Consider the following 23,183-nt stretch of genomic DNA (forward strand, 5'->3'; position numbering starts at 1 on the left):
TTCCGCTAATACCTGCACCTTCACTTTACCCAGGCAAGGAATGAAGGGGACATATCACTTTGAATATCTGTGCAAGTGACAGCTGTGATGTAGCAAAACTTGACTGTCCAGGACGGCTCTCAGAGTGCGTGACTGAGCGCATGCAGCTGTCCCGCCACCTTCTCCTTCATGAGATCCGAATTTCACAGAGCACTGTCCCATAACTGCTGTCAGCCTGTAAAGTGACCCCAAGAACAAGCGTGCAAACGTTGTGCAGCAAGAGTCCCGATCTCGTTGCAGATGAAGCCCCGAGACGAAGGAACCATTTAAGGCCCGTATTGGACACCCATCTCCGATTGAGATTGTCGACGCTGCTTCTAGGTTCATGTCCTGCGCCCTGTCGACTGATAAAAGGATGCCCGCCGTCTCGATTCCTACCAGAAATAGCGTGTCCGGGTGTAGCTGGGAGAGTCGCCATGGGCGGGGAACGGGTTGCTATAGCTCTCAAGCGAATTGAGCAAAATACCAGGTGCATGGCTCTCTATATCATTCCTCACTGTGGATTGTCTGTCACTATGCTTATTGACCCGCCCCGTTATAAGATAGCCCATGAAGCGATGGCGAGACCGATTTCTGTCCCGATCAGCGAAGACACAGTACAGTTGGACCAAGAATACGAGCATTCTTGAGCAGGTTCGGTCATCTTGACTTCGAGTGTTGATGAAAATTGAGAATTCCAGGGTGCAAATAGAGGGACTACATAAGAGTTTTGTATGATGGAACGTGTTTTGAATTAGCGGGTCACTCCTCAAACCTGGACTGTAATCCTGTTAAATCGTGCAGGTGATTGACGACCGAACCCCGAAGTGGTCAGTGACTCAGTACTCAGTACTCAGTACAGTAGACGCCAAGGTTGGCCCAGCGCCCTCGCGAGACCCTCGTCAGAAATACTAGGTTCGATTCTATTTCCATTATTGTTCTCTAACTCCTCAAAAATGGGTAGATTTCGTGCATATTAATGCTTTGTTGCAGATCATCATGTTCCCTGAGTCTGGGGAAACCTTTAATTTGTACTTCAATGTCTGGGCAGCAGGACTAGACTGTAGACACGGATCATCGGTGTTCTTCAACACAAGCGCCGGACTCCAGCTTTCCTCGCCTTCCTTTCGTACCGCATGATTATTCGTGCTTACATTTGTTGAAAGGAGGCAATGACTCAGGAACCTTCGGCCCTCTTTTTTCACAAACGCGATCAACGTATTAGCTACTAGCGCCACATCAAACCTATTCAAGGCAAAGTGCGAGTTTGGGATATCATTTAAAAAGCTAATTTGAGGTACTGAATAGGGGTCACAGCTTTGAGCGAATGCCCTCAAGTCGAAACTTTACATCCTTGAGGACTTTAGTAGAAGGCTTCCATTCGTCAAACTGGTGCAGGAGTTCCATCGTCTCCTCCTGTAGCTCGCGCCTGACATATTCCTCCTCGAGTAGACCACGCATGGCGAATGGTAGGATGTATGGGTTAGGGGACACGGCAGGGCTGGATCTTTTGACGCTCAGCTGGGCGCTCGGAACTGACGTTGTTTCTAGAGCAAATTGAATTGCCATACTGTTGATGAACATTAGCAGCTGTGATTTGCAGGTCCCTCCGCTCTGAGGGAGGCACGCGTGAAGTGATACGAACTAATAAACTGCTTCTTCGTCATACAGACGGGAGTGTCCCTCGCCAGTGTACAGACTTCCTGCCAGTGGGCTGCTCAGCTCTCGAATGAGACCATGATCGGAAATTCCCAGATTTCGTAGTTTGAGAGCAAACCCGACGAGATGGGATAGACTGGAAGGCCGGATCAGCGTGGGTCATGCCACAAGTTAACGTGAGAAGCTTACAAACTAGGAGCGTGCACCCTTCCATCCACAAAGACCGATCGGTAGATGTACGGATGAGTGACGGTAGAGAAGAGTGATGACTGATAGAAAAGAGGAATGTCAGCCTTGTCCTGTTGCACGACTGTCTTTGAGGAGCGGGAGCAAGCACTCACTTCCAATGACACTAATTGGTCGTCGATGCTGCCGACATAGGATATACGAACACCGAAATCAAGGACACGTTTTAACGCAATTTCGTAATCTCTTGAGACTTTGCTGGACGGTAATTCAAACTCGAACAGTTCACCTGCGGAGCCACTGATCCATCGCGAACGGTAAGAAGAGAATGGTCCCAGATTTACACCCGCCATTGCACAAACGCCGACACGAGAAGCATTGACACAGCCAAAAGAGATCAACTTTGCAACCAGCATCAGGGACACAGGGACGCCTTGGCTGTGACAAGCTACCAGTATAAAGTCGGCTTTTCGAATTTCCTCCATCCAATTGAGGAGTAGCTTCCATAGGAGCTCAACCCGCTCGGCAATGCGACCTTCGCCCTCCAGGGCAATCTTCTCAATTTCGCAGGAATAGCCGCGATTAGACGTATAGCGACGAATGGCATCGGCGGCCATATTCGAAAAGCGAATCGATGTTCCGGTAGGTTGACCTAGCACACTCCGGATCAATGGGGCTGGAAAATACCCATGTACACCAATAGCCAGAGCCCGTTTGATGCGGGGTGGTTCTTTGACTCGGGCCATATGGACATGCTGCTGGCTTTGAGTGTAGTGTAACAAACGGCCCAGGGATTGCAGTAATGACGGCGACTCCTCGATCGCGTAAGTATCTTCGAATTGAGGAAGGACTTGGTTAGGTAGAACTTTCTGCAGTTGCTTCGATGCTGCGCCTTCAGCTGGTCTCGAGTCCGCAGCGACCACGTCTGTCGTTTGAGATTCGGTTGGACCGAGGCTCTCAACTCTGGGGCGCTTCTCATGAGATGGCTTGATTTTCAGTGTTCCCTTTTTCGACGTACTGACAAGAAGGTCTTCCTTGGATATTGAGGTGGGTTCATTGGAGTTGCTGGGAGTTATAGTTGCTTCAACAACTTCCGCTTCTGGGACTTTCTTTGCAGTCGTAGTATCTTGCGAGGTATCTCTGGACCAGAAAGACCAGCCTGAAGGTTTCGCTGGACTCGCTGTGGTTTTATTTTGAGGCATTGCGTCCTCAGCTTGATCGGTTGGGCTCTTTGGGGCCATGTTGGAGTCGAAAAATTCTGGAGTAGTTTTATGTGAGTCCGACTGCGGATTTGATTCTGCGATTTCCGGCTCTTGCTGGCTTGACGAAGCTGTGCCATACCACATCTGCAGCCACGAGCGCTTTTGAGCTCTTCCCCCGGTTTCGGCGGCAGTCCTCTCCCCCTCTGATGTTCCACTCTCGTCGGGGCTCTGCGGAGCGTTGTCACCCTTGTCGTCGCACGCGGTTATAGGAGGGCTGGCCTGTTTCGTGGTTTCATCTGCGGGCTGGAGATCTGTCTTGGTTGCAACATCTATCGTAGCAGTATTATCCTTCTCGACGTATGAGCTTCCGTATATCCACGAAAGCCACCCACTTGGCTGGGTCGCTTGTTCTTGCGTGACCTGAAGAGTTTCACCTCCAGTCTGCGAGCTCTGGCTGTCTCGCGCTTCGTCTGCCACTACAGTTTGTGACGGCCCATAATTCGCGCCTGAGTCTTCGTGCGGGGGGTCCGCAGCCAGTTTCCGCGGTGGCTCCAGGGTATCTAAAGCTGTTGTAGAAGCTGAACCATCCGACGCAATGTTCACCTTAGTTGTGGTGGCACCGGCGGGTAGAGATCTGGTGGATGTCCCAGACTTTTGGGTAAGCTGAAACGAAGAATGGCGACTCGGACGGGCTGAATGAAGGGAGGAGGAAGATGGGGGTTCAAGTAGGCTTGAGGCTACGTTTTGCGCCGCTGATATGCTCTCACGGGCAACCTCGGTAATTGGTGCTGCCTTGTATGCGCGCGAGATAGCCGGCCAAGACCCGGGATACCAGCTCTGTTCATTACACACGAATTATTAGCTCGTATTTCGAGAGGTATCCAGACTTCATAGACCCAGACATACCGTCTGGTTCTGTACTTGGGCGCTCGAGCTGTCCGGAGCATTACTGTTCGGGGACGTGGGAGACGCGGGGGACGTCGGCGAGTCTCCCCCAGAAGGGCTGGCCTTTGCTCGTTTGCGAGATCCCTTGCCAATCATTGGGGCGAGAATAATGTCATCTGGATATACTGGTCACTCCGAAGGGTGTTAAGTCAAACTATTGATATGTCCCAGAGGAAAATGGACTACCACACGCTCCGAGCCGGCAGCCTTAGATTCACAGACGTCACTTGTTGGCCTGGCCCAAGTGCGGATATTGTTGGCCTCAGGCTGTCAGGGGTGGTGGATCCGCGGAAGGCGGTGAGCGACAAGTTCGCCATTTTTTTTTCTTTCCAAAGATGCCGCTGGGGTAAAGGGTATACAGTTCTTGTGCAACCTTGAATTTACCATTCTGTGTAAAGGGTAGTCTGAGCCTTGTTCAGACCATCTTCATCGCGAAATGGCGATTCAGAAGAAGGTATCCTGTCAACTACCGCCCTCCTTGTGTCACGTATACTAACAAAATCACCACTATCAGCACGGAAAAGGTCGTTTGGATAAATGGTATCGTTTGGCGAAGGAGAAAGGATACCGCGCTCGTGCTGCGTTCAAACTGATTCAGTTGAACAAGAAGTATGGATTCCTGGAAAAGAGCAAGGTCCTGATCGATCTCTGCGCTGCTCCCGGTGTAAGTTTTTCCAACCGATGATATCGAAGTCTTCCAGGGACTTCCGCTCTAACGATTTTTCAGTCATGGTGTCAAGTCGCCGCAGAATGTATGCCTGCTCAAAGTATCATCATCGGCGTCGATCTCGCCCCAATCAAGCCCATCCCTCGAACCATCACCTTCCAAAGCGACATCACTACCGAGAAGTGTCGTTCCACGATTCGAGGACATTTGAAGCATTGGAAGGCAGATACTGTTCTTCACGACGGTGCTCCCAATGTCGGTACTGCCTGGGTTCAAGACGCCTTCTCTCAGGCCGAGCTTGTGCTACAGTCTTTGAAATTGGCCACTGAATTCTTGAATGAAGGTGGAAATTTCGTTACCAAAGTTTTCCGGTCTAAAGACTACAATCCTCTGCTCTGGGTGTTCAAGCAGCTTTTCCAGTCCGTTGAGGCAACCAAGCCTCCTTCATCACGAAATGTGTCTGCCGAAATTTTCGTCGTCTGCCGAGGCTTTAAAGCACCCAAACACATCGATCCCAAATTCCTCGATCCGAAGCACGTCTTCGCTGAGCTGTCAGATCCGACCCCCAACCACGAGGCCAAGGTCTTCAACCCCGAGAAGAAGAAGCGTAAGCGTGAGGGTTACGAGGAGGGCGACTACACTCAGCACAAGGAAATTCCGGTCACCGAGTTCATCAACACCACCGATCCGATCGCTATTCTGGGAGGATACAACAAACTGAGCTTCCAGCAACCGATCGGGGGAGATCTGGCCATGTCGACTTTGGAGAGACTCGAAGAAACTACGGACGAGATTCGGACATGTTGTGAGGATCTGAAAATCCTTGGCAAAAAAGAGTTCCGAAACCTTCTGCGATGGCGCTTGAAGGTCCGTGAGAAGTTCGGCCTTAGCGTCAAGAAGAAGCCGCAGCAGGAGGATGGTGAGGGTGATGAGGTGGCAGAAGTTGCTCCTATGGACGAGGAGCTGGCTATTCAAGAACAACTCCTGCGCATGCGCGAAAAAGAATCTGCTCGCAGCAAAAAGGAACGACGCAAAGAAAATGAAAAGAAGCGGAAAGAGATTGTACGCTTGCAAATGCACATGACCACTCCCATGGATATTGGTATGGAACAGGTCGGACCCGGTGGAGAGGATTCTACCTTCTCGTTGAAGCGGGTGGATCGACTCGGTGCCAGAGATGCAGTTGTCAACGCTCGTGATGTGCCTGCCGAGAGCGACACTGAGGAGGATTCTGAATCGGAGGAAGACAGCGATGACGATGGAGACCGTCTTGAGCGTGAGCTTGACAGCATGTATGAGCGTTATCAAGAGCGCATGGAGGACAAGGATTCCAAGCTACGTGCGAAAAAGGCTCGTAAAGAATACGAGGCCGATGAGTGGGACGGCTTCTCCGAGGACAACAAGAGCGACGAGGAAGAGGAGGAAGAGGACCAATCAGATTCAGAGACAGCTGTGGCTGCGCCTAAGTCCGAAAAACTCTCCAACCACGCTTCTATGTTCTTTGATCAGGATCTGTTCCAAGATATTGGTGAGGAGGAGGAGGAGGAGGAAGAAGAAGAAGAAGAAGAAGACGACGACGACGACGACGACGATCGGGACGATGACTTGGAAGAAGAAAATGAAGATTCAGAGGATAGCGAAGTCGAAGAGGACGAAGAGGTTTTGTCTACTTCGGCCAAGACCAAGACCAAGAAGGAGACCAAGAAGGATTCTAAGAAGAAGGAGGAATCTGAGTGGGCTGACTCGGACGAAGAATACGAAGACCGCGATCCACGCAAGGCCAATGGTCAACTTGGTAAGTGGAATCACTCACTTGATCAGTACCTACGATGGCATTTGCTAACGTCTTACTATTACCAGACATTGATATCATCACTGCTGAGGCTATGGCATTGGCTCAGGCTATGGCTTCCGGCGAAAAGAGGGCCACGGATGTTGTTGATGACGGCTGGCACCGTTATTCGTTCCGGGATGTTGACGGTCTCCCGGAATGGTTCGTTGATGACGAAGGCAAGCACAGCAAGATTCAGCGTCCGGTCACCAAGGCTGCCGCCTCCGCTATCAAGGAGAAGTTGCGTGCGATCAACGCCCGCCCAATCAAGAAGGTGATGGAGGCCAAGGGTCGCAAGAAGTTTAAGGCTGCCCAGAGGTTGGAGAAGCTGCGCAAGAAGTCCGCACTTCTGGCAGATGATGAGGCCTTGAGTGAACGTGACAAGGCCCAAGCTATCTCCAAGCTGATGGGCAAGGCCACTAAGAAGAAGCCCAAGCAGCAAGTCAAGCTTGTTGTTGCTCGGGGCGCCAACCGTGGTATTTCTGGTCGTCCCAAGGGTGTGAAGGGCCGATACAAGATTGTTGATTCCCGAATGAAGAAGGATATTCGGGCACAAAAGCGCTTGGCGAAGAAGAAGTCCTGATCCTTCTGATGTACATGATGTATAGAATAGATCAGATTTTGAATTTGCAAGATACCCGAGGACCAAGGGTTTGGATTACACGACATGCAGCAAAAGAAGAACATCTGTAGGTTTATTGTACAAAGACGGGAGCTCCAGATCACAGACCATAAAGACCCCAAGCCTGCCTTAGAAGAACCTCCAGTCTCTGCACAAATTCCCAGGAATCCCCGGACTATGAATGAGACTTTCCTCAAGCTCACAAATTTGTAACCTCGTGCAGTCGCAACGCAACCTGCAGATACAGAGAGATGTGAAACGGATGTCGTATGTGCCCTCTTCCTCACCCCTCCGAGCTGAAGGGTACCCGGGTTCTGTTAGTCACCCCACTCCTCCCTGCGGGAGTTGGGGTTTCCATCCCAAAAGCTCGTTTGATCCAAAAGCTCATTTTCCTACCACCACCCACCATATCGAGTCCTTACCACCACACACCGATCTTAATATGCCTAAATTCTCCGAGGACGTCCTCTAGCAGGCTGTAGCTACAGCTCAGAGCCAAAAGAAGCTAAATATTAGCGCGATTGCGCGTACTTTCGGCGTTTCGCGCCACACGCTTAAGGCGCGTCTAGACGGTCGCAAAACTCTCTCGTAGCGTACCCTAACCACTAACAAATTATCATTAATTTAGGAGTAAGTAATAGTTTAATAGCTCTTTAAACTAGACGATTTAAACATTCCGGCTACTCCTAAGATAGTACGTAATTACGCAGATAGGATTTTGAAGAGAAACGCGCCCGAGGGAACCGACGCGCTATAAGTCGGCTCTACCTAGCTATATAACTCTCTATAAAGAGTCCGCTAGAAATACCCCGAACTACGATTACGTAAGCCCCGGACGCTCGAGAAAGATCGGATTAATACTTAAGATATCGGGGAAATTACCTATTATTTCGATCTACTTAAGCGGCAGATTAAGATTTATAATATCTAGCTATATAATATCTATAATATAGATAAGACCGGCTTTTAGCTTAGGTAGGGCCTTAACTAATCTATGATAATAGTCTATAAGAATAAGCGCTCTCTAACTACTAGAGGCGAAAATATTACTAGCGTAGAGTATATTATAGTAGATAGCTAGATAATAATATCTCTCTATATCCTAACGGGTAAGTATTAGCTATCCTATTAGTATAAGTATACTACTAATAACTAGTAGTTCGGTATATCAGAGACTAGATAGATTACCGATTACCTAGTATTAATATAGCTCGGATTATTTTATATATAGACGAAGTACTGAGTCTCTAAGTCGAAAGGAGAAAAAAGACTTCTATTAATAGATAACTATAGCTCTTACTTAACTCTATAATTCCTCGACTTTTATAAAGAGAAGAATATCCTTCTCTTCCCTTTTCCGTCTTATACTATAGATATCCTCTAGCCGCTCGATAGAAATCTATTTCGGGTATTTAAATAGTACTTCCGTAAGGCTAATAGCGAGGTAATACGATAGGGGGGTATAGCTACTAATAAGGCTAATTTCCTAGTATTTATACCCGAGGTTCGTAAGAAGGCCTTTAAGCGCGATACTATTATCTATGCCTTTCGTGATCGTAGAATATATCCTTAGAATCCCGAGATTATCCTTACGCCCTTACAAAAGAAGGTACCGCCGTACCCCGAGTTATAATTCATCGGCGGTAATATATCTTTACCAGAGGCTATTCGTTCTAGCGATATAGAGATTATTTCGTTACCGGTCATATCTACTATAATTCGAACGGCCCGCCGACGAACTCAGAGGCTCCTTAATACTATATCGAAATTAGATATTATTAAGAGCTATAAGAGGTTTATAGGGAGTCTTTAAAGACTAGTAGATAAGTATATCTATAAGACCGAGCTATTATAAGCTAATAAGACTAAATAACTCCGAAAGAGAGTGGTTTTATCTAAACTTTCTACTAACCGGAGTAAGAAGCACCTAAGTTATAATAGTATATAGCGAGGAAAGGATGCAAAACGCTATATATAGGCTAGAGAGATGAAAGAAGCAGAAGCTACTAGTCGGAAGGCCGCGAAGAACGCTCCTGTTCTTGGCGATACCTAACCAACGGAACGTTAGGGAAACTCAAGATTTTCAGTGTATATAAAGATATGCCTATAAAAATGAAATCGACAGGTTTCGAATTAATTCCTACGGTTGGGGTTGGTAGAGAATCGAAATAGGCGGGTGGTGGTAGGAAAATGAGCTTTTGGATCAAACGAGCTTTTGGGATGGAAACCCCAACTCCCGCAGGGAGGAGTGGGGTGACTAACAGAACCCGGGTACCTAATGCGCCAAGAAACTTATCGCTCACGGCGGTGATTTCCCCGAGTGGCGCTGCTTATCGATTACCTTTCACTTTCGCATCACAATAATACTTCTTTTGTTCCTGATCACTCTCCATCTCCTCAACATCGCCTCAGTATTATACGTTCATTCGTGTTCAGTCTTTATGTATACATAGGCGTTGACCACCGCCTTTTTCGTCTATCTCTATGCATTAGCATTACAGCATCGTATCGCTTTTCCTTCCACGTGCTCCTTTACCTGCATCTTTTTTTTTACTTTTCCCCTCCAACATCCGATGGGGTTTTTCGACCACCTCCAAAAGGGAGGAGCCTTCTCTTTACAGGCGAAGAAAACACAAGTGCGCAAGGTGGTGCAGACAAAGCCAGCTGCTCCAACAAATCCTTCTGTCCAGAATGCAGCCTCTCGACCTCCGCGCGCCCAGTCCTCGAGTCACAAGGCGCCGAAAGCCCGATCAGTCTCGAGTGACGCAGACCCACGTCTTTCGAAAAGACTGACAACCCCGAGTCGCCCACGGAAACGTCCGACGCCAGATACGCGCCTGTCGAGTGATGACGACGACGTGAGTGATAGCGATACTTCTTTCGAAATACGCAAGCGTGCCAAGGTCAGCGCAGAACCTGACCCGGAGCGGCGCATCCGCTCGGCGAAAGCCTTCTCGGAGGATGGCAGCCGGCCATTCAAGATGGTACACGCTGCCGATATAACCTCTGGCGATAAGGCTGGCAAATTCAAGCCGGCTTTTGGCGCCGCAGGAAAGTCGAAGGAAATTCTTTTACAATATCCTAGTGCCTCTAGGAAGGAACGGTATGTCGCGTATTTCGGGCAAAGTAGAATTCCAGGGACTAACGGCGTGTGTTCCCTCTAGGTTTGATTGCATGGTTCCCAAAGACAATGATGAATTTCGACCCATCGACGACATTGTACAAGTCATTGAAACCGTCGCGGACCATTACATTCCCAGCCACGAGGCCGCAGAATTCAACGACGAGACGACTGGAATAAGGCGCAGGCTGCGCCGCGCTATAGCCCTCACGTCGGAGACACAATTTCGAGAGGCTGTGGAAGATTATAACAAGTCGGTGGATCGGCTGAGGATCGATGGCAGCATTGCGAAAGTACTGGACGAAACTCAACGTATGAGCCTTCCCTGGGTGGAGCGAATCCTCAATCAGACCTATGCGCGGACAGTATCTCCTCGAGTCGAGTCTTTACGGCAGTACGAGAATGGCACGGATAACGTGTACGGGGAATTGCTTCCCCGATTCATCAGCGATATATTCAAGGAGACCAAGTTGAAATCTGGTCACGTGTTCGTCGACCTTGGCTCCGGTGTCGGCAATGTTGTCCTCCAAGCGGCACTCGAAATTGGATGCGAAAGTTGGGGATGCGAGATGATGGCGAATGCTTGTGATCTGGCAGAGTTGCAACAGGCAGAGTTCAAGGCTCGGTGTCGGCTTTGGGGCATACTGCCCGGCAAAACACACCTTGTTCGAGGAGACTTCCTTGAACAAGAAAGCATTATAAATGTCCTGAAGCGCGCCGACGTGGTGCTGATTAACAACCAAGCATTTACCCCCCAGCTCAACAACGAACTGATCAATCATTTCCTTGACATGAAGGAAGGCTGCAAGATTGTCTCTTTGAAGTCGTTCGTCCCTGCTGGCCACAAGATTCAGTCCCGCAACCTGAATTCCCCTATCAATCTTCTCAGAGTTCAACAGAAGAACTACTGGTCCAATAGCGTCAGCTGGACCGACGTTGGTGGCACCTACTTCATTGCCACGAAAGACAGTTCCCGGTTGAAAGCATTCATTGAAGACTCTCCGTGAGTGGTAAGGTAAGTCCTAGTCGATCATCAGCCCTTGATGCGACGCTTGCAGATATGCATAATGCAGCCTTGAGCGGTACATTTGTGATATCCCGTACATTATTCTGTCCTCGTCACCTGCACATATCCCAAGGTATACTTTTCATTTTGTACAATATCACTTAAAAATGCACAAAGATGTTGAATTTGTAAAAGGCCAACACGATACAGCATTGGATTTTCAAACGTTGTGTTCGATTTGGCAATCTTTTTCAACCCGCAATCAATGTCTTCTGCAGCTCGAACCCATCAACGGGAATCCAAATCCCCGACAGAGCGCTAATGGAACAGCGGTGCTTAGATTCACCCACTACAGTCCTTGACCCGCTCCGCCTCCCTGCTACGATTCTAGTGTACGAATACTCGTACATCGTCGTGTCTACTCCAGATTGATCGTCCACAATGCCAGATCCTGCCGGTGTGTTTAGGGCCGTGGATTCAGTGGTTCTCAAATGTTTCTTAGGTGGAATCTCGCCATGCTTTCTTTTGGGCCAGGCTAAAGGTCTGAATCGAAGAAATTTGCGACTGTATTACACCAGTACACCGTGTAGCCGTTTCTGATACCAGTGCTTCTCAGCATCGGTGACTGATAGTAGGAGCAGTAGACTGTAGATGATCATTCTGGCCCGTGGGCTGTTGAATATGTGGGTCATTCTCGATCTTTGTGGTGGTCTTTTTGAAAAAAAAAAAAAAAAAAAAAAAAAAAAAAAAGACTTTGGAAATAAGATGGTCATGCTTGGAACTCAATTCGCTCTTAATAATGTCAAGAGATTTGTCTGTCACATGAACTTGTTTGCGTCGTTCATTGCATCTGCCTCCTTACCCATTCGTGCCATCCAGCGATCGACGAGCTCTTCATTCTCGCGCTGGAGCTCCTTTGAACGTTTCTCGGCCATATTGAACTCGAGGTTTAAGGACGCCAGTTCCGCTTGGAAATCCTGCTGTGTGTGAGTGTAATGCATTTTCATTTTTTTGTTGAAGCTCCGAGACAATCTTCTGCGGCGGCTCTTACCTCTAGTAATTTGGTCTTCTCTCGCAACTCCTCATCTCTGTCTTTTAGCCGTGTGGAAAGAAGAGCTTTCTCACTTTCCATTGCATCCAGGCGTCGGACATCACGGCCAGTCTTCTTGCGCAACTTTTCAAGTTCAATGCTCAAACGCCGGACCTGGTCCTGCAGTTCACCTCGAGAGCGTTGCGCCTCGGAGAGGTCTGCGCGGGTTGCTTTTAGGAGCTCTGTCGGAGACGGACCTGTTTCTGCAGGAGGCTGTCGTCGAAGACCACTCCCAGCTGACGAGACGTTAGCTTGAAGAGTCTCGCCCGCGGAGACCGAGGTCAGCCTGCCTTGTCCAGTGTCGCCATGAGGCTCTCTTTGTGACGCAAGCTGAGCCGTTCGATCTGCCAAGCGAGTGTCTAGTAGCGAGGGTCGGCTAGTCAGTCACAGATAGCGGCTACATGAGACTCTTCCCGTGGAGGCACACGAACAGGCATCGTAGAGCGTCAGGTTGGCTTTCTCTCGCTGGTCTCGCACTGCAAGCGCAGCCAGATACTCATCTCTCCAGTGGGGCATCGACCCGGCAAAATAGGCAACGGAGGGATGGAGCGCCCGATAATATGGCCAAAGGCGAAGAATGTAGCCCAAGCAGGAGGGGTATCACAAACACCTCGGCAATGTGTTTTGAAGCAGACCAGCGACTGCTTCCCGCCGTCGGCAATGTATAGCGGTCGGTCTTGAATATTGCTTCTCTATATTTGTAGTATCTTCGAGTGTCGATTTCTTGTGATCTGCGACTGGAAGCGTGGCCCACACGCCTGTTTCCTCATTACCACAAGCACTGTGGACACTGGACCGACACAATTACTTTATCAGCATCATATGCGGGCCACTCAAGTGAGATGTTTATCTTGTTATCGATAGAAGCGGCACTGCCCACCGCCTCTCTCTCCCCTCTCCACCGCCCACCGCCCAGACCCTTTCGTGCATCAGTGGATCCCGCCGCAACCCCAACCACAACTCCAGCTCCAACCTGCTTCAACCCTCTTAATCTCCTTGTCTTTTTGCTGGCTGTTTTCTCTCTAGAGTTCCGTCCACAGCTTTGACCTCTCCAGTTCGCTTTCATTGCTTACTGTCTCCTCTGAGCGACGGTAAAAAGTCTCTCGCCGCACTACTCTCGTCATAGATTGCAGCCATGGCGTCACGGAAGAAGGTCCTCCTCAAGGTATGGTCTCCGCAACGGCTCCGCGACGCACTGCAGATTGCAGCTCATTCCTCGCACTGAGAAGCTTGTCTAACCACGTGCTACAGGTGATCATCCTCGGTGATAGTGGGGTCGGCAAAACCAGCTTGATGAATCAATATGTACGTTCGCCTTCATGTCAAGAATTACCTCATGGGCGCCAAAGAGTCCCCCACAACATACGGACGACCCGTGCTGATATCATTTGCCACAAACTCTAGGTAAACAAGAAGTTTAGCGGGAGCTACAAAGCCACCATTGGGGCAGACTTTCTGACCAAGGAAGTGCTTGTTGATGATCGGCTGGTGACGATGCAGGTACGGAATCCTTACACTCGATCGCTAAAGGGGAGGACTATGTACGGTTCTAATGCCTGTCGCACAGATCTGGGATACTGCAGGACAAGAACGCTTCCAATCTCTGGGCGTCGCATTTTACCGAGGAGCCGACTGCTGTGTTCTGGTCTACGACGTGAACAATGGAAAAAGTTTCGAGGCGCTGGATAGCTGGCGTGATGAATTTTTGATTCAAGCTAGCCCGCGCGACCCGGAAAGCTTCCCATTCGTGAGTGGCCCCGTTTCTCTGTCTGCTTGCAAATCAAGATGCGCATCACCTTCCGCATTGAAGGTCTTAGGGTGTCCCTCATGCTTACATTACTTGTACAGGTGGTCATTGGCAACAAGATTGATGTGGAAGAGAACAAGCGCATGATTTCTTCAAAGCGGGCAATGACCTTCTGCCAGTCCAAGGGAAATATTCCGTATTTCGAGACTAGTGCCAAGGAGGCTCTGAACGTGGAGCAGGCATTTGAGGGTAAGCATTTCACCCTTCCAACATTCTCCGACTCTGGCCATTTGAGATCGGGAGCCGTCTGACGCTTTTGTTTTTGCAGTCATTGCTCGCAGTGCGCTCGCTCAGGAAGAGGCGGAGGAATTCAATGGTGAATTCAGCGATCCCATTAATATCCATCTGGACAACGATCGTGACGGCTGCGCTTGTTGATCGTGTTCTATACTTGTTTGAATTTTTGAGCGACTGTTTCCCGGGCTTTGTCAGTCTTGTCTGGCCAACTCTTCTCGCCGTTTCTCTCTCTCTCTCTCTCTCTCTTTCTGTTTTCTCGATTGACCCAGTGTCTTCTCGCATCTCTTGGTCCTAGTTTTTTGGGTGGCGTCCTTTCCATCCGGCCGAGGGTTCGCGCCCTTGGTGTTTTCTCTCATTCGTTGGCTCATCGGATCTGGTATACCTGTACATGTGTCGTGGTATGATACGGAATGTCTTTCCAACTTCCAACTCGTAATGATTGTTCGCTTCGAATGCTGTCCGCCCACATTTCAAACCACTCAAACTTGAATTCATGCCGTAAGTGAATGCCTGCAATTAGGAACTCGCGTTTTGGCCAAGCGTATATGGGGGGTAGCCTTCTGGTCAGCTATATGGCATTGCGTGAAGACGTACTCACTCGATCGACCTGTCTGGGTTAGACCTCGGTTACCGACTCTGTTAGTTTGGGAGGCTCATGCAATCGACAGGTTAAGACTGAGGACGTGTTTTACCCATGGCCACCGCAATGTCTTTTTCCATGGCAATCAGGTTTGGATGAGGCGAGAAGGAGCATATCAGGCTCATTGGGGGAAACACGAAGTTTTCGATGAGCATTCTGAATCTTGATCAAGGTGGACAGATGGCAGCAAGTACATAGACATGTCTGATCTGCGTTCCGTATCCTATCGACCATCCACCGAAGGGATTTGGTCAGAGTTCTTCTGGTGGGTTGGCGGGTGGAGCGGCTTCCGGGCTGGAAGACTCCTTGAGGCTCCTAGACGCGAAGCCAACGGCATCCACAAGCACCTGGTCCGTGTATACGCGTATAGATCTCCAGCCATGCGACCCACTTGAAGATCTTCGGGTAGCCGAAGTTCAACCGCTGCACCAGGAGAGAATCCATAGCCACGGAAAAACAACCCCAGTTTCGCCAATATAGGCTAGCTCGACCTCGAAACATGCCTAAATATGGTCATAGGCCTCGCGTACACAAGGCATTCTGTGGCCTTCTTTCGCTCTAATGAGGCCTATGTACGCTCATTCCATAAGAGTCGTTGATGAACGCGAGATTCAGCAGCGTTTGTTCTTTAGGGTACGGACCGTGGGTTATAGTTTTGCAAGAGTCTGGTCGATGGACGACAACGAGTCCATACTCCACAGGGCCTCGTCTTGATTCAGGTGTGGATCCATATGGGATCTTCACAAGTCTTCTCATCTTCTCAACTCACTGGCCATTTTAATGCTTCGTCATTTGCCTGTTCGATACTTGTGAGTCGTGAGATCTCTCGTAGATCTCAGGTTCTCACTTCGGTGGAAGCGGAAGTGACGTGCTTCGAAGTCGAGGTTGATAGGTTCATAGTAGTACCTTATTGGCTACCAGGTAGCATCAAAGTCGCCTAGACTCTAAGATAGAATCTCAAATTGTCGGCATTGAGGGTAATTTCGTGCTCTGAGATACCGGGATCGTGAAAGTGTGGCTTTCACCCAGAGGAATCTAGGTCATTACCTTATATTCCAGTCAGTGAATTACATCCTTGTTCCACCCCAGCGCCTGGGTATCAGGGTTAAACTGACTGTTCGGTGGCAGCCACGAAACTGGCGAGGTAACGCTAGTCTGACGAGGGAAGCTTTCCTCGCCATGCTTTAATTAGAGCAGACTGCCGTAAAGAGAAAGTCAGAAAGTAGGAAATTCCTCCCCTCTTATCAGATGAAGCTGAAGGTGGAAGCTCTGCCGGGTCTTGTTTCAGCAGCACGACCGAGCACAAGCTGACCGGAACTTGGAGCGTGTCTGTATACGCGTATTCGGGCAACTAGCGAGCTCCAGAAAGATATCTTGGCGCCCAGTATTCTTTTTCCAGGGTGAGGGTCACTGGTGCCTGAGCAAGGCGTTTCGAGGGCAGTGCGTGTAGGAAGATCCTCAGCACGCTGGCTCGGAGATCTGTTGCAAGTTAGGGCTCCAAAATAAGGAGTTGCTTTCGTCTAATATTTAAAGATCTATAGGATTCCCTTTTTCAACGTTCCGGCGTACCACGACCTTGATATTCATCTCTCCGGCTTTCTTCGACCGATCCCGATTTTTTGGGGGGTTTTTTGTTCTTTCTCACTTTCTCATTTGAAATTTTACATCACGCTCTTTATCACTTGCTGCTTCGCTTGGTTTCACCTCATCATTAATTTCTGCAACTTGTCAAGTCGCCAACATGCAAAAACTTCATGCCCGTGATTATACCTTTTGGTATTACACGCCGTCACTAGCTGCGGCAGTAATCTTCTTGCTGGCTTATATCGTCTTGACCGGGCTTCATTCCATGAAGATGTTTAAAGGCAAAAAGTGGTTCTGTATACCATTTACATGCGGTGGCATATGTATGACCCCCCGACTGGACTTGCTCTCCGCTGTGATGGACGCGAAACTAACCGTACTTCCTGTTTAGTCGAAATTATCGGCTATATTGGTCGCGTGATGGCACACAACAACCTCACATCCATGGGACCCTATATCCTGCAAAGTATCTTCATCCTTCTCGCACCCTCGCTTTTCGCCGCCTCCGTCTACATGGTCCTCGGACGTCTCATTCGCTACGTTGGGGGAGAACACCTTTCTGTGATCCGGGTCTCCCGGTTGACCAAGACCTTTGTCTGGTGCGATGTACTCTCTTTCCTCATCCAAGCAAACTCCTCTGGTCTCTCGGTGATGGGGTACGAGACCGCATCAAAGATCGCAGTCGTGGCAGGTCTGATAATCCAACTCCTCTCTTTTGGCGCTTTCTGGGTCTCCGCGGTCGTCTTTGAGAGACGCATTCGTCGCAGTCCCACGCCCAAATCTCTGCTCCCGGGCAACACGTGGAAGACTTCCATGAACATGCTCTATGCGGTCAGTACCCTGATCATTATCCGCTCAATCTTTCGCATTTTCGAGTACGTGCTGGGGAACAATGGGTATCCCTTGCAGCACGAATGGACGAGCTATATCTTTGATGCCGTGCCTATGGTCGCCGTCATGACCATCTACCTCGTTTGGTATCCCAGCCACATCTCGCTCACAGGCGGTCCAGAGGACAGTCTGCCTCTTGCACATGTTTATTCGAATGTCTGAGTTGCTCAAAGCGAGACGAAGAGGTATATACTTACACGTGTCGGGTTTTTGCTTTCGGGATGTTCCTTCATCGCCTTTGCGGGCGTTTCGAGTTCACGTGTTTCTTTTGTTAGATGTCTGTTCTCCTCGCCGAATTGAGGGCAATGGCTGGACCAACCTCGAATGACTCCTTTTTGGTTCAGGGTCCAGACAAATATGTGTTTTGTGTGCAATGCTTATGTGAGAATCTTTCACCTAGTCAATGTATTATACTTTGATCCCATTAATATAAGCTCATGGCAAATACTTGACCTCCTGGGTCCCAACCTCGTTTCTTTCAACACCAGACAGATGTATAGACCGCACATCATCTACCTCCCTGGTAGGCTGGTTGATGGACTTCCTGCGTGGACTGTGGGTGAGCTCACCTGCATGGTAGATCTTACAGTGCTTGGACTATCTAAGAAGAAGACCGAGACAGTGTTTTCTAGCCAAGCTTGTCAGAAGCGTCGTAATGTCGGTGGATACCCTTGCGTTGAGTGACCTGTGGACGTGGACATATGGTTCCCAATGTCAGGCAAACATCTACAGAGCATCTCCATCAAGCCTTCCCTGGTCCACGTTCTCTCTAAGCATGGAGATCACAACACCCCTGACTACCCACGGGCACATTTTAAATAGTATGGAATTGATCGCTGGCAGCCCTTCTAGTCGGAGCACGACCGAGGCTCGGACGATGGGACATACCAAGATCGGCCCTGCAAAAAGACTCTTCCTGAGTTTCACGCATGCTCGACGGGAGTTGGGTGATCGACCTCGGCTTCATAAGGTAGTGGTTTACTTACAAAAGCCCGAGATCATCTGGAATGATGGCGGCTTTTTGAACGGACCCAGTCTGTTATGTAACCTACAGCACAAGCATTTGTGCTTGAGGAAGGGAGCTACGATTCAGAGCCGACGATTGAAATTCAATATGTGATTATGTCGATTCTGGCATTTTCTAAATACTGACAGAGATTGAAGATCGGACTGTATCAAGTGCGACTAATGCAGCAACTTTCGTTTGTTAAGGTTGCAAGACGATTCGTCTTGTGAAAGTAAGCGCAGTGAAGAATGCTTGTGTCTCCCTTTGCTACATAGCATGGTAATGCCGGCCAGCCGACCGACCCTACAAACTTGGTTCAGGCAACCCAAGTTCATTTCATCAGGATTAAGTCCTTGAACGTTTTCCGGTGACCCGCACAGGTGACTTTCAAGGGCTTTGAAGATGAGACGCTTCAAAGACCAAGACGTGGAGGGGGGGGGGGGGGGGCACCGTTTTGCTCCTGCCAACCGCCCAATACTTCAGTCGTCATCCGTAGACCTGCAGCAGTAGCTTGACGGGATCTTCCACGTCGGTAACAGCCCACTCCAGCCACTCCGCCCACTCTGAGCCTAGCCAGTCCCTGGTGGATTGGATGATATAGTGCCCGCCATCCCCAACTATCCATGACCCTCTGCAGCATTGCAGCATAATGGCATAGTGGGCAAGAATCACCAGCGCTTCAGGCCTTCGCTGCAGCAGGAGGTCGTTGTATTCCGAGCAAACCAGTAATGGCCATCCAGCACCGAAAAATTGAGATCCAGCGATGGCAGAGGGGATGAACACATTTGCCGAGACTTGCAATTGCTCAATGGCCTGCTTGTAGATTCTCGTCAAATGGTCCCCCAGATTTGCTGCCTGGACAAGTCTCAAGAGCTTCGCGCATCCCAGCCCTAGCCGCCCGTCGAAATGATGCTGGCGTTCAACGTCGGCCAAGAGCGGTTTGAGGACCGACTGGCGTATCATGGCCCAGGCTTCAGTAAAGACCGTTCTGACACCCAGATGAAGTCGAAAGCAGTGCACAAATTTATCGACAAAGTGGGCGAAATCTTTCTCTCTGTGCACTAGCGAATCGCAAAGCGCGTGAAGACCCACAATTGACGAGAACATAACGGCCGGAACACACGTTTCTTGATCGATCACGAGTCCTCCTTCTTGAAAATTGGCGATGGCGTGGGTCTGAAGCTGAGTGGCCAGGGTTCGGTAGTATTTGCACCGCTCTGGGTGCCTTGTACTCAGATGTAGGGCGCTGAAGGCGAGCAGTTCATTCACCATATAGGGTGCCTTCAAGAGGTGCGGTACCAGGCCGACAAGGTCGGTCTCGCCCAGCTGGACGTCAAGACCAGGTAACGTGTCGCTTAGCAGATGATAAAAGAGCTCTATGTGCAGCATGTTCACAGGTTCATCATCTGGGCATGCTGACCCCTGCCTCGGACTGAGTTGGCCCCACGGTAAGCATGTTGCTGGGGAGAGCGACGCCGATGCTGCAGACTGTCTCGGCGATTCTACTAGGCGTGACTTTGTGGATGGATCGATCGCGTATTCGCACACGCGCTCCGAGGCAACGCAATTGGAACATTTCGGATGGCTTTCATTGCACTGCAAAACCCCCGTGAGTTTGTGAGCGAATAGGAGGACAGGAGCCGGTGGGAGAGACTAGACCTTTATATGGCGGCGCTTGCACTCGAGGCATCCATTCCTGGATTTTTTGTGCGACCTCCGTGGCATTGTGAACAAAGCAAGGCAGCTTCGCGCAACAAGCCTATGAAGATTCAGGAATGACGAAATTGTCTTGCAAGCGAGATTGCCGACTGTCCAAGTACGTGGATCGAACTTGATCGCCGGAATGGGAGCCAAGTCTGCCGAGCTATACGGAGTTACGGACTCGCGATTAGGTCAGTCGGCATGAGCGGAGAGGTATATGCGCGTGAAAGTCTACCGACACGAGGAGAACGAAAAATTCAAATTCGCCATCTCCAGCGACACCGGACCGAATCAGTAGCGGTGCCTCGTTCACGGCCAGCCATGGGCGAATGCGATACATCGGACCCATACGCGTATGCACTGACCACCTTGTCTTTCAGCGCCACAAAATAGAAGTTGAAACCCACCAACTACCAATCTCCAGAGGCTCCACTCTTTGCATCGCTGGATAGTGGATACGCGTATCGCTGGAGCTTTCCGGGGGAGACATCATGGAAAGACGAAGAGCGGAATGAGGAAGGCAAGAATCCATGCACGGGTCCGTTTCTGACGCGTCGTGCTCTCACCTTTTTCTTGGGTTTTTGGACTCGAAGAAATACGAAGATGCGATCAGCGGCCACAGGCTGTTCCCGTGCGTGTTGATATAAATATTCTAACCCCGTTTGAACATGTAGTCAGACAATCTTTCACCAGCTTCATTGAAACGCTCTTCACCATATCGTGTGAAAGGCTGTCTGCCAGGGCAGACTATCTCAGCAATTCATCATGGCCAAATTAGAACCATACGCAGGGAATTATTATCTATGGCAATATGTCCCGTCCATTCCAGCAGCGGTCATATTTTGTGTACTCTTCAGCGGCATGACTGCTTTCCACTGTTGGAAAGCATGGCAAACGCGAGCGAGGTTTTGTATACCCTTTATCATTGGAGGGATCTGTAAGTGAAGTCGCCCCAAAACTGGTCCTGACATGTTCATGACAAAAAGCTAATCGCGTACTGGAATACCTTCAGTCGAGATTGTGGGTTACATCGGCCGAATTATCGCGCATGACCAGACAGGGCAGCTTGGACCCTACATCATGCAGAGTGTTTGCATTCTTCTTGCACCGGTCCTCTTTGCGGCTTCAGTGTACATGGTCCTTGGACGCCTCATTCGCAGTATAGGAGCCGACGAGCACTCGATCATCCCTGTCAGGTGGCTCACAAGGACATTTGTTTCAAGCGACATCATTTGCTTCCTTGTGCAGGGTTCCGGGTCGGGTCTCATGGCGATGGGATCCAGTGCAAGCATGGGCAAGTCAATTGTCCTGGCGGGACTCGCGATACAAGTCCTCATGTTTGGCCTGTTCATTGTCGTCTCGTTCGAATTTGAGCGGCGTCTCAATCGTACGGCCAGCGTCGGCAGATTCGATATCAGCGTCCAGTGGAAGATTCATCTGCGCGTCCTGAACGTGGTGTGCGCTTTGATCCTGGTCCGATCAGTGTTCAGAGTGATCGAATATGCACTTGGAAACGATGGCTACCTGCTCAGTCACGAATGGTCAATTTATATCTTCGACTCGGTCCCCATGACTGCTGTGATGGCCTTGTGGGCAAAGTGGCATCCGGGAATGTTTCGTGGTTCGAAGTCACGCGCCGATCATGATCCAGAATGGGAGATGAGGTCTGATGGGTTGGAGAGTGCCAACGAACGATCCGTTTGGGGACGAACCAAGGATGTCCAACAGAATACAGGCCCTCCACTCGATTCAACCTGATCTGATCGCATTTACTGACAAGATCATTGGGTGTGCTAGTCAGGGCTCCCCTGCAGATGTGAGCCCAGCTGCCTTTGCATAAACAGCCCTTCGTGCTCCGGGCCAGTATCGCACGATCACGGAGTGAAATTTCCGACTTGTACGTCTGTCCACGGCCTTTGCGACTCAATTTTCATTTCTGCCGCGGCCGAGGATTTTCGTCGGGTTTTCGTCTGGAGTTATCAGAATCTTCATGATCCACCCGAAGCTGAGTTAGAAGACTAAGTGAACAACACTCCACGAATGTCAAGATTTCATACGGACACTTCAATGTTGCGGTAATCCAGAATGAACAAAAACTACTATTAGGCTAGTACCCTATGAGTCGACTTGAACATGCGTGTCTTTCGCGCATCTCCCGCCACATGTCTGTTTCGTTTTTACCATCAATATGTAGTATGATAACTGCAGCTTGAACACCATCAGTCCTTGCGTTAACACATATTCTATATTAACGAATTGATGGGAGCCTGACTTAATATACCCCGTAGAACACAGTGCAATTGCACTGACACTCTCTCTCACCCCAAGATGACATTGGTACTAAGCCTATCTCCCGTCCCAAATACACGCGCTCCGAAATATATCCGATGAAAAGGTTAGTACGCAACCAGGTATACCTACTCCGCAGTCTGGATTCAATCTGGTTCAAATTGAGAACCTATGTAGTTGATGGGCCTTTGTATTTACTTCTCAACTGGCCATGTCTTCCTGCTGGGTCTTATCGAAAGTCTGGCAGTAATACTATGGATCCCACCCTTCTGGACTCACGTATCCCAAGCCTCGGCCCTTCGAATCCGGTGTTGACAGGCCGCACTTCCTGTGTGCCTCATCATCTTATCGCATGCGAGCGGGAGCCTCGATGACACGAGACCTCCCCCACCCTCCCACAAGGATCTTATCGCCGATCTCTTGTCCACAGTCCACAGTCCACACAGTCTGGCTCGCACGGATCCAACCATCTTTCTTTTTATTCACCCTCCCACAACGGCAGGACAGAGGAGGAGCAGTTATCAAAGGACCCGTCCAGACGAAATTTCGGGATTTTCGTCTGTCTGCGACCCAAGAGCAGGCTTGCGGCTGCGATCACTGCGAGATCGGACCTCGAGTGACTGAGGGACTCGAAGAGTCCCCCCGGCCGTAATCTGAACTCCGACCGATTTCAGGCCGCTT

General features: G+C 49.7%; 8 protein-coding genes across 8 annotated transcripts; 5 read left to right on the forward strand and 3 right to left on the reverse strand.

Annotated features, from left to right (window-relative positions):
- Nucleotides 1-1,329: 1,329 nt before the first annotated feature.
- N7539_003859 (uncharacterized protein) lies at nucleotides 1,330-4,106 on the reverse strand (the record flags this gene model as incomplete). The annotated part of the gene is made up of 4 exons (XM_056933461.1): nucleotides 1,330-1,588; nucleotides 1,664-1,813; nucleotides 1,867-3,902; nucleotides 3,972-4,106. The coding sequence occupies 4 exons, from the start codon at nucleotides 4,104-4,106 to the stop codon at nucleotides 1,330-1,332; spliced, it is 2,580 nt and encodes an 859-aa protein (XP_056791002.1).
- A 340-nt stretch (nucleotides 4,107-4,446) lies between these two features.
- On the forward strand, nucleotides 4,447-7,091 carry spb1 (rRNA methyltransferase spb1; the record flags this gene model as incomplete). The annotated part of the gene is made up of 4 exons (XM_056933462.1): nucleotides 4,447-4,464; nucleotides 4,525-4,674; nucleotides 4,738-6,472; nucleotides 6,538-7,091. The coding sequence occupies 4 exons, from the start codon at nucleotides 4,447-4,449 to the stop codon at nucleotides 7,089-7,091; spliced, it is 2,457 nt and encodes an 818-aa protein (XP_056791003.1).
- Nucleotides 7,092-9,703: 2,612 nt separating this feature from the next.
- Nucleotides 9,704-11,258, forward strand: dot1 (histone methyltransferase DOT1; the record flags this gene model as incomplete). Its single annotated transcript, XM_056933463.1, has 2 exons — nucleotides 9,704-10,233; nucleotides 10,295-11,258. 2 exons carry the CDS (start codon nucleotides 9,704-9,706, stop codon nucleotides 11,256-11,258), a joined length of 1,494 nt encoding a protein of 497 aa, XP_056791004.1.
- Nucleotides 11,259-12,075: 817 nt separating this feature from the next.
- On the reverse strand, nucleotides 12,076-12,863 carry N7539_003862 (ATG16 family protein; the record flags this gene model as incomplete). Its single annotated transcript, XM_056933464.1, has 3 exons — nucleotides 12,076-12,237; nucleotides 12,309-12,706; nucleotides 12,779-12,863. The coding sequence occupies 3 exons, from the start codon at nucleotides 12,861-12,863 to the stop codon at nucleotides 12,076-12,078; spliced, it is 645 nt and encodes a 214-aa protein (XP_056791005.1).
- Nucleotides 12,864-13,482: 619 nt separating this feature from the next.
- On the forward strand, nucleotides 13,483-14,532 carry rab7 (Rab family GTPase YPT7; the record flags this gene model as incomplete). The annotated part of the gene is made up of 6 exons (XM_056933465.1): nucleotides 13,483-13,512; nucleotides 13,599-13,652; nucleotides 13,752-13,847; nucleotides 13,915-14,094; nucleotides 14,196-14,343; nucleotides 14,423-14,532. 6 exons carry the CDS (start codon nucleotides 13,483-13,485, stop codon nucleotides 14,530-14,532), a joined length of 618 nt encoding a protein of 205 aa, XP_056791006.1.
- A 2,503-nt stretch (nucleotides 14,533-17,035) lies between these two features.
- N7539_003864 (RTA1 domain-containing protein) lies at nucleotides 17,036-17,668 on the forward strand (the record flags this gene model as incomplete). Its single annotated transcript, XM_056933466.1, has 1 exon — nucleotides 17,036-17,668. One exon carries the CDS (start codon nucleotides 17,036-17,038, stop codon nucleotides 17,666-17,668), a length of 633 nt encoding a protein of 210 aa, XP_056791007.1.
- A 1,330-nt stretch (nucleotides 17,669-18,998) lies between these two features.
- Nucleotides 18,999-19,901, reverse strand: N7539_003865 (uncharacterized protein; the record flags this gene model as incomplete). Its single annotated transcript, XM_056933467.1, has 1 exon — nucleotides 18,999-19,901. One exon carries the CDS (start codon nucleotides 19,899-19,901, stop codon nucleotides 18,999-19,001), a length of 903 nt encoding a protein of 300 aa, XP_056791008.1.
- Nucleotides 19,902-21,293: 1,392 nt separating this feature from the next.
- N7539_003866 (RTA1 domain-containing protein) lies at nucleotides 21,294-21,971 on the forward strand (the record flags this gene model as incomplete). The annotated part of the gene is made up of 1 exon (XM_056933468.1): nucleotides 21,294-21,971. The coding sequence occupies one exon, from the start codon at nucleotides 21,294-21,296 to the stop codon at nucleotides 21,969-21,971; it is 678 nt and encodes a 225-aa protein (XP_056791009.1).
- Between the last annotated feature and the right edge of the window lie 1,212 nt (nucleotides 21,972-23,183).

This window comes from Penicillium diatomitis (genome assembly GCF_028827545.1).
Source record: "Penicillium diatomitis strain IBT 30728 chromosome Unknown utg000004l_segment0_segment0, whole genome shotgun sequence".
Classification (NCBI taxonomy): Eukaryota; Fungi; Ascomycota; class Eurotiomycetes; order Eurotiales; family Aspergillaceae; genus Penicillium; species Penicillium diatomitis.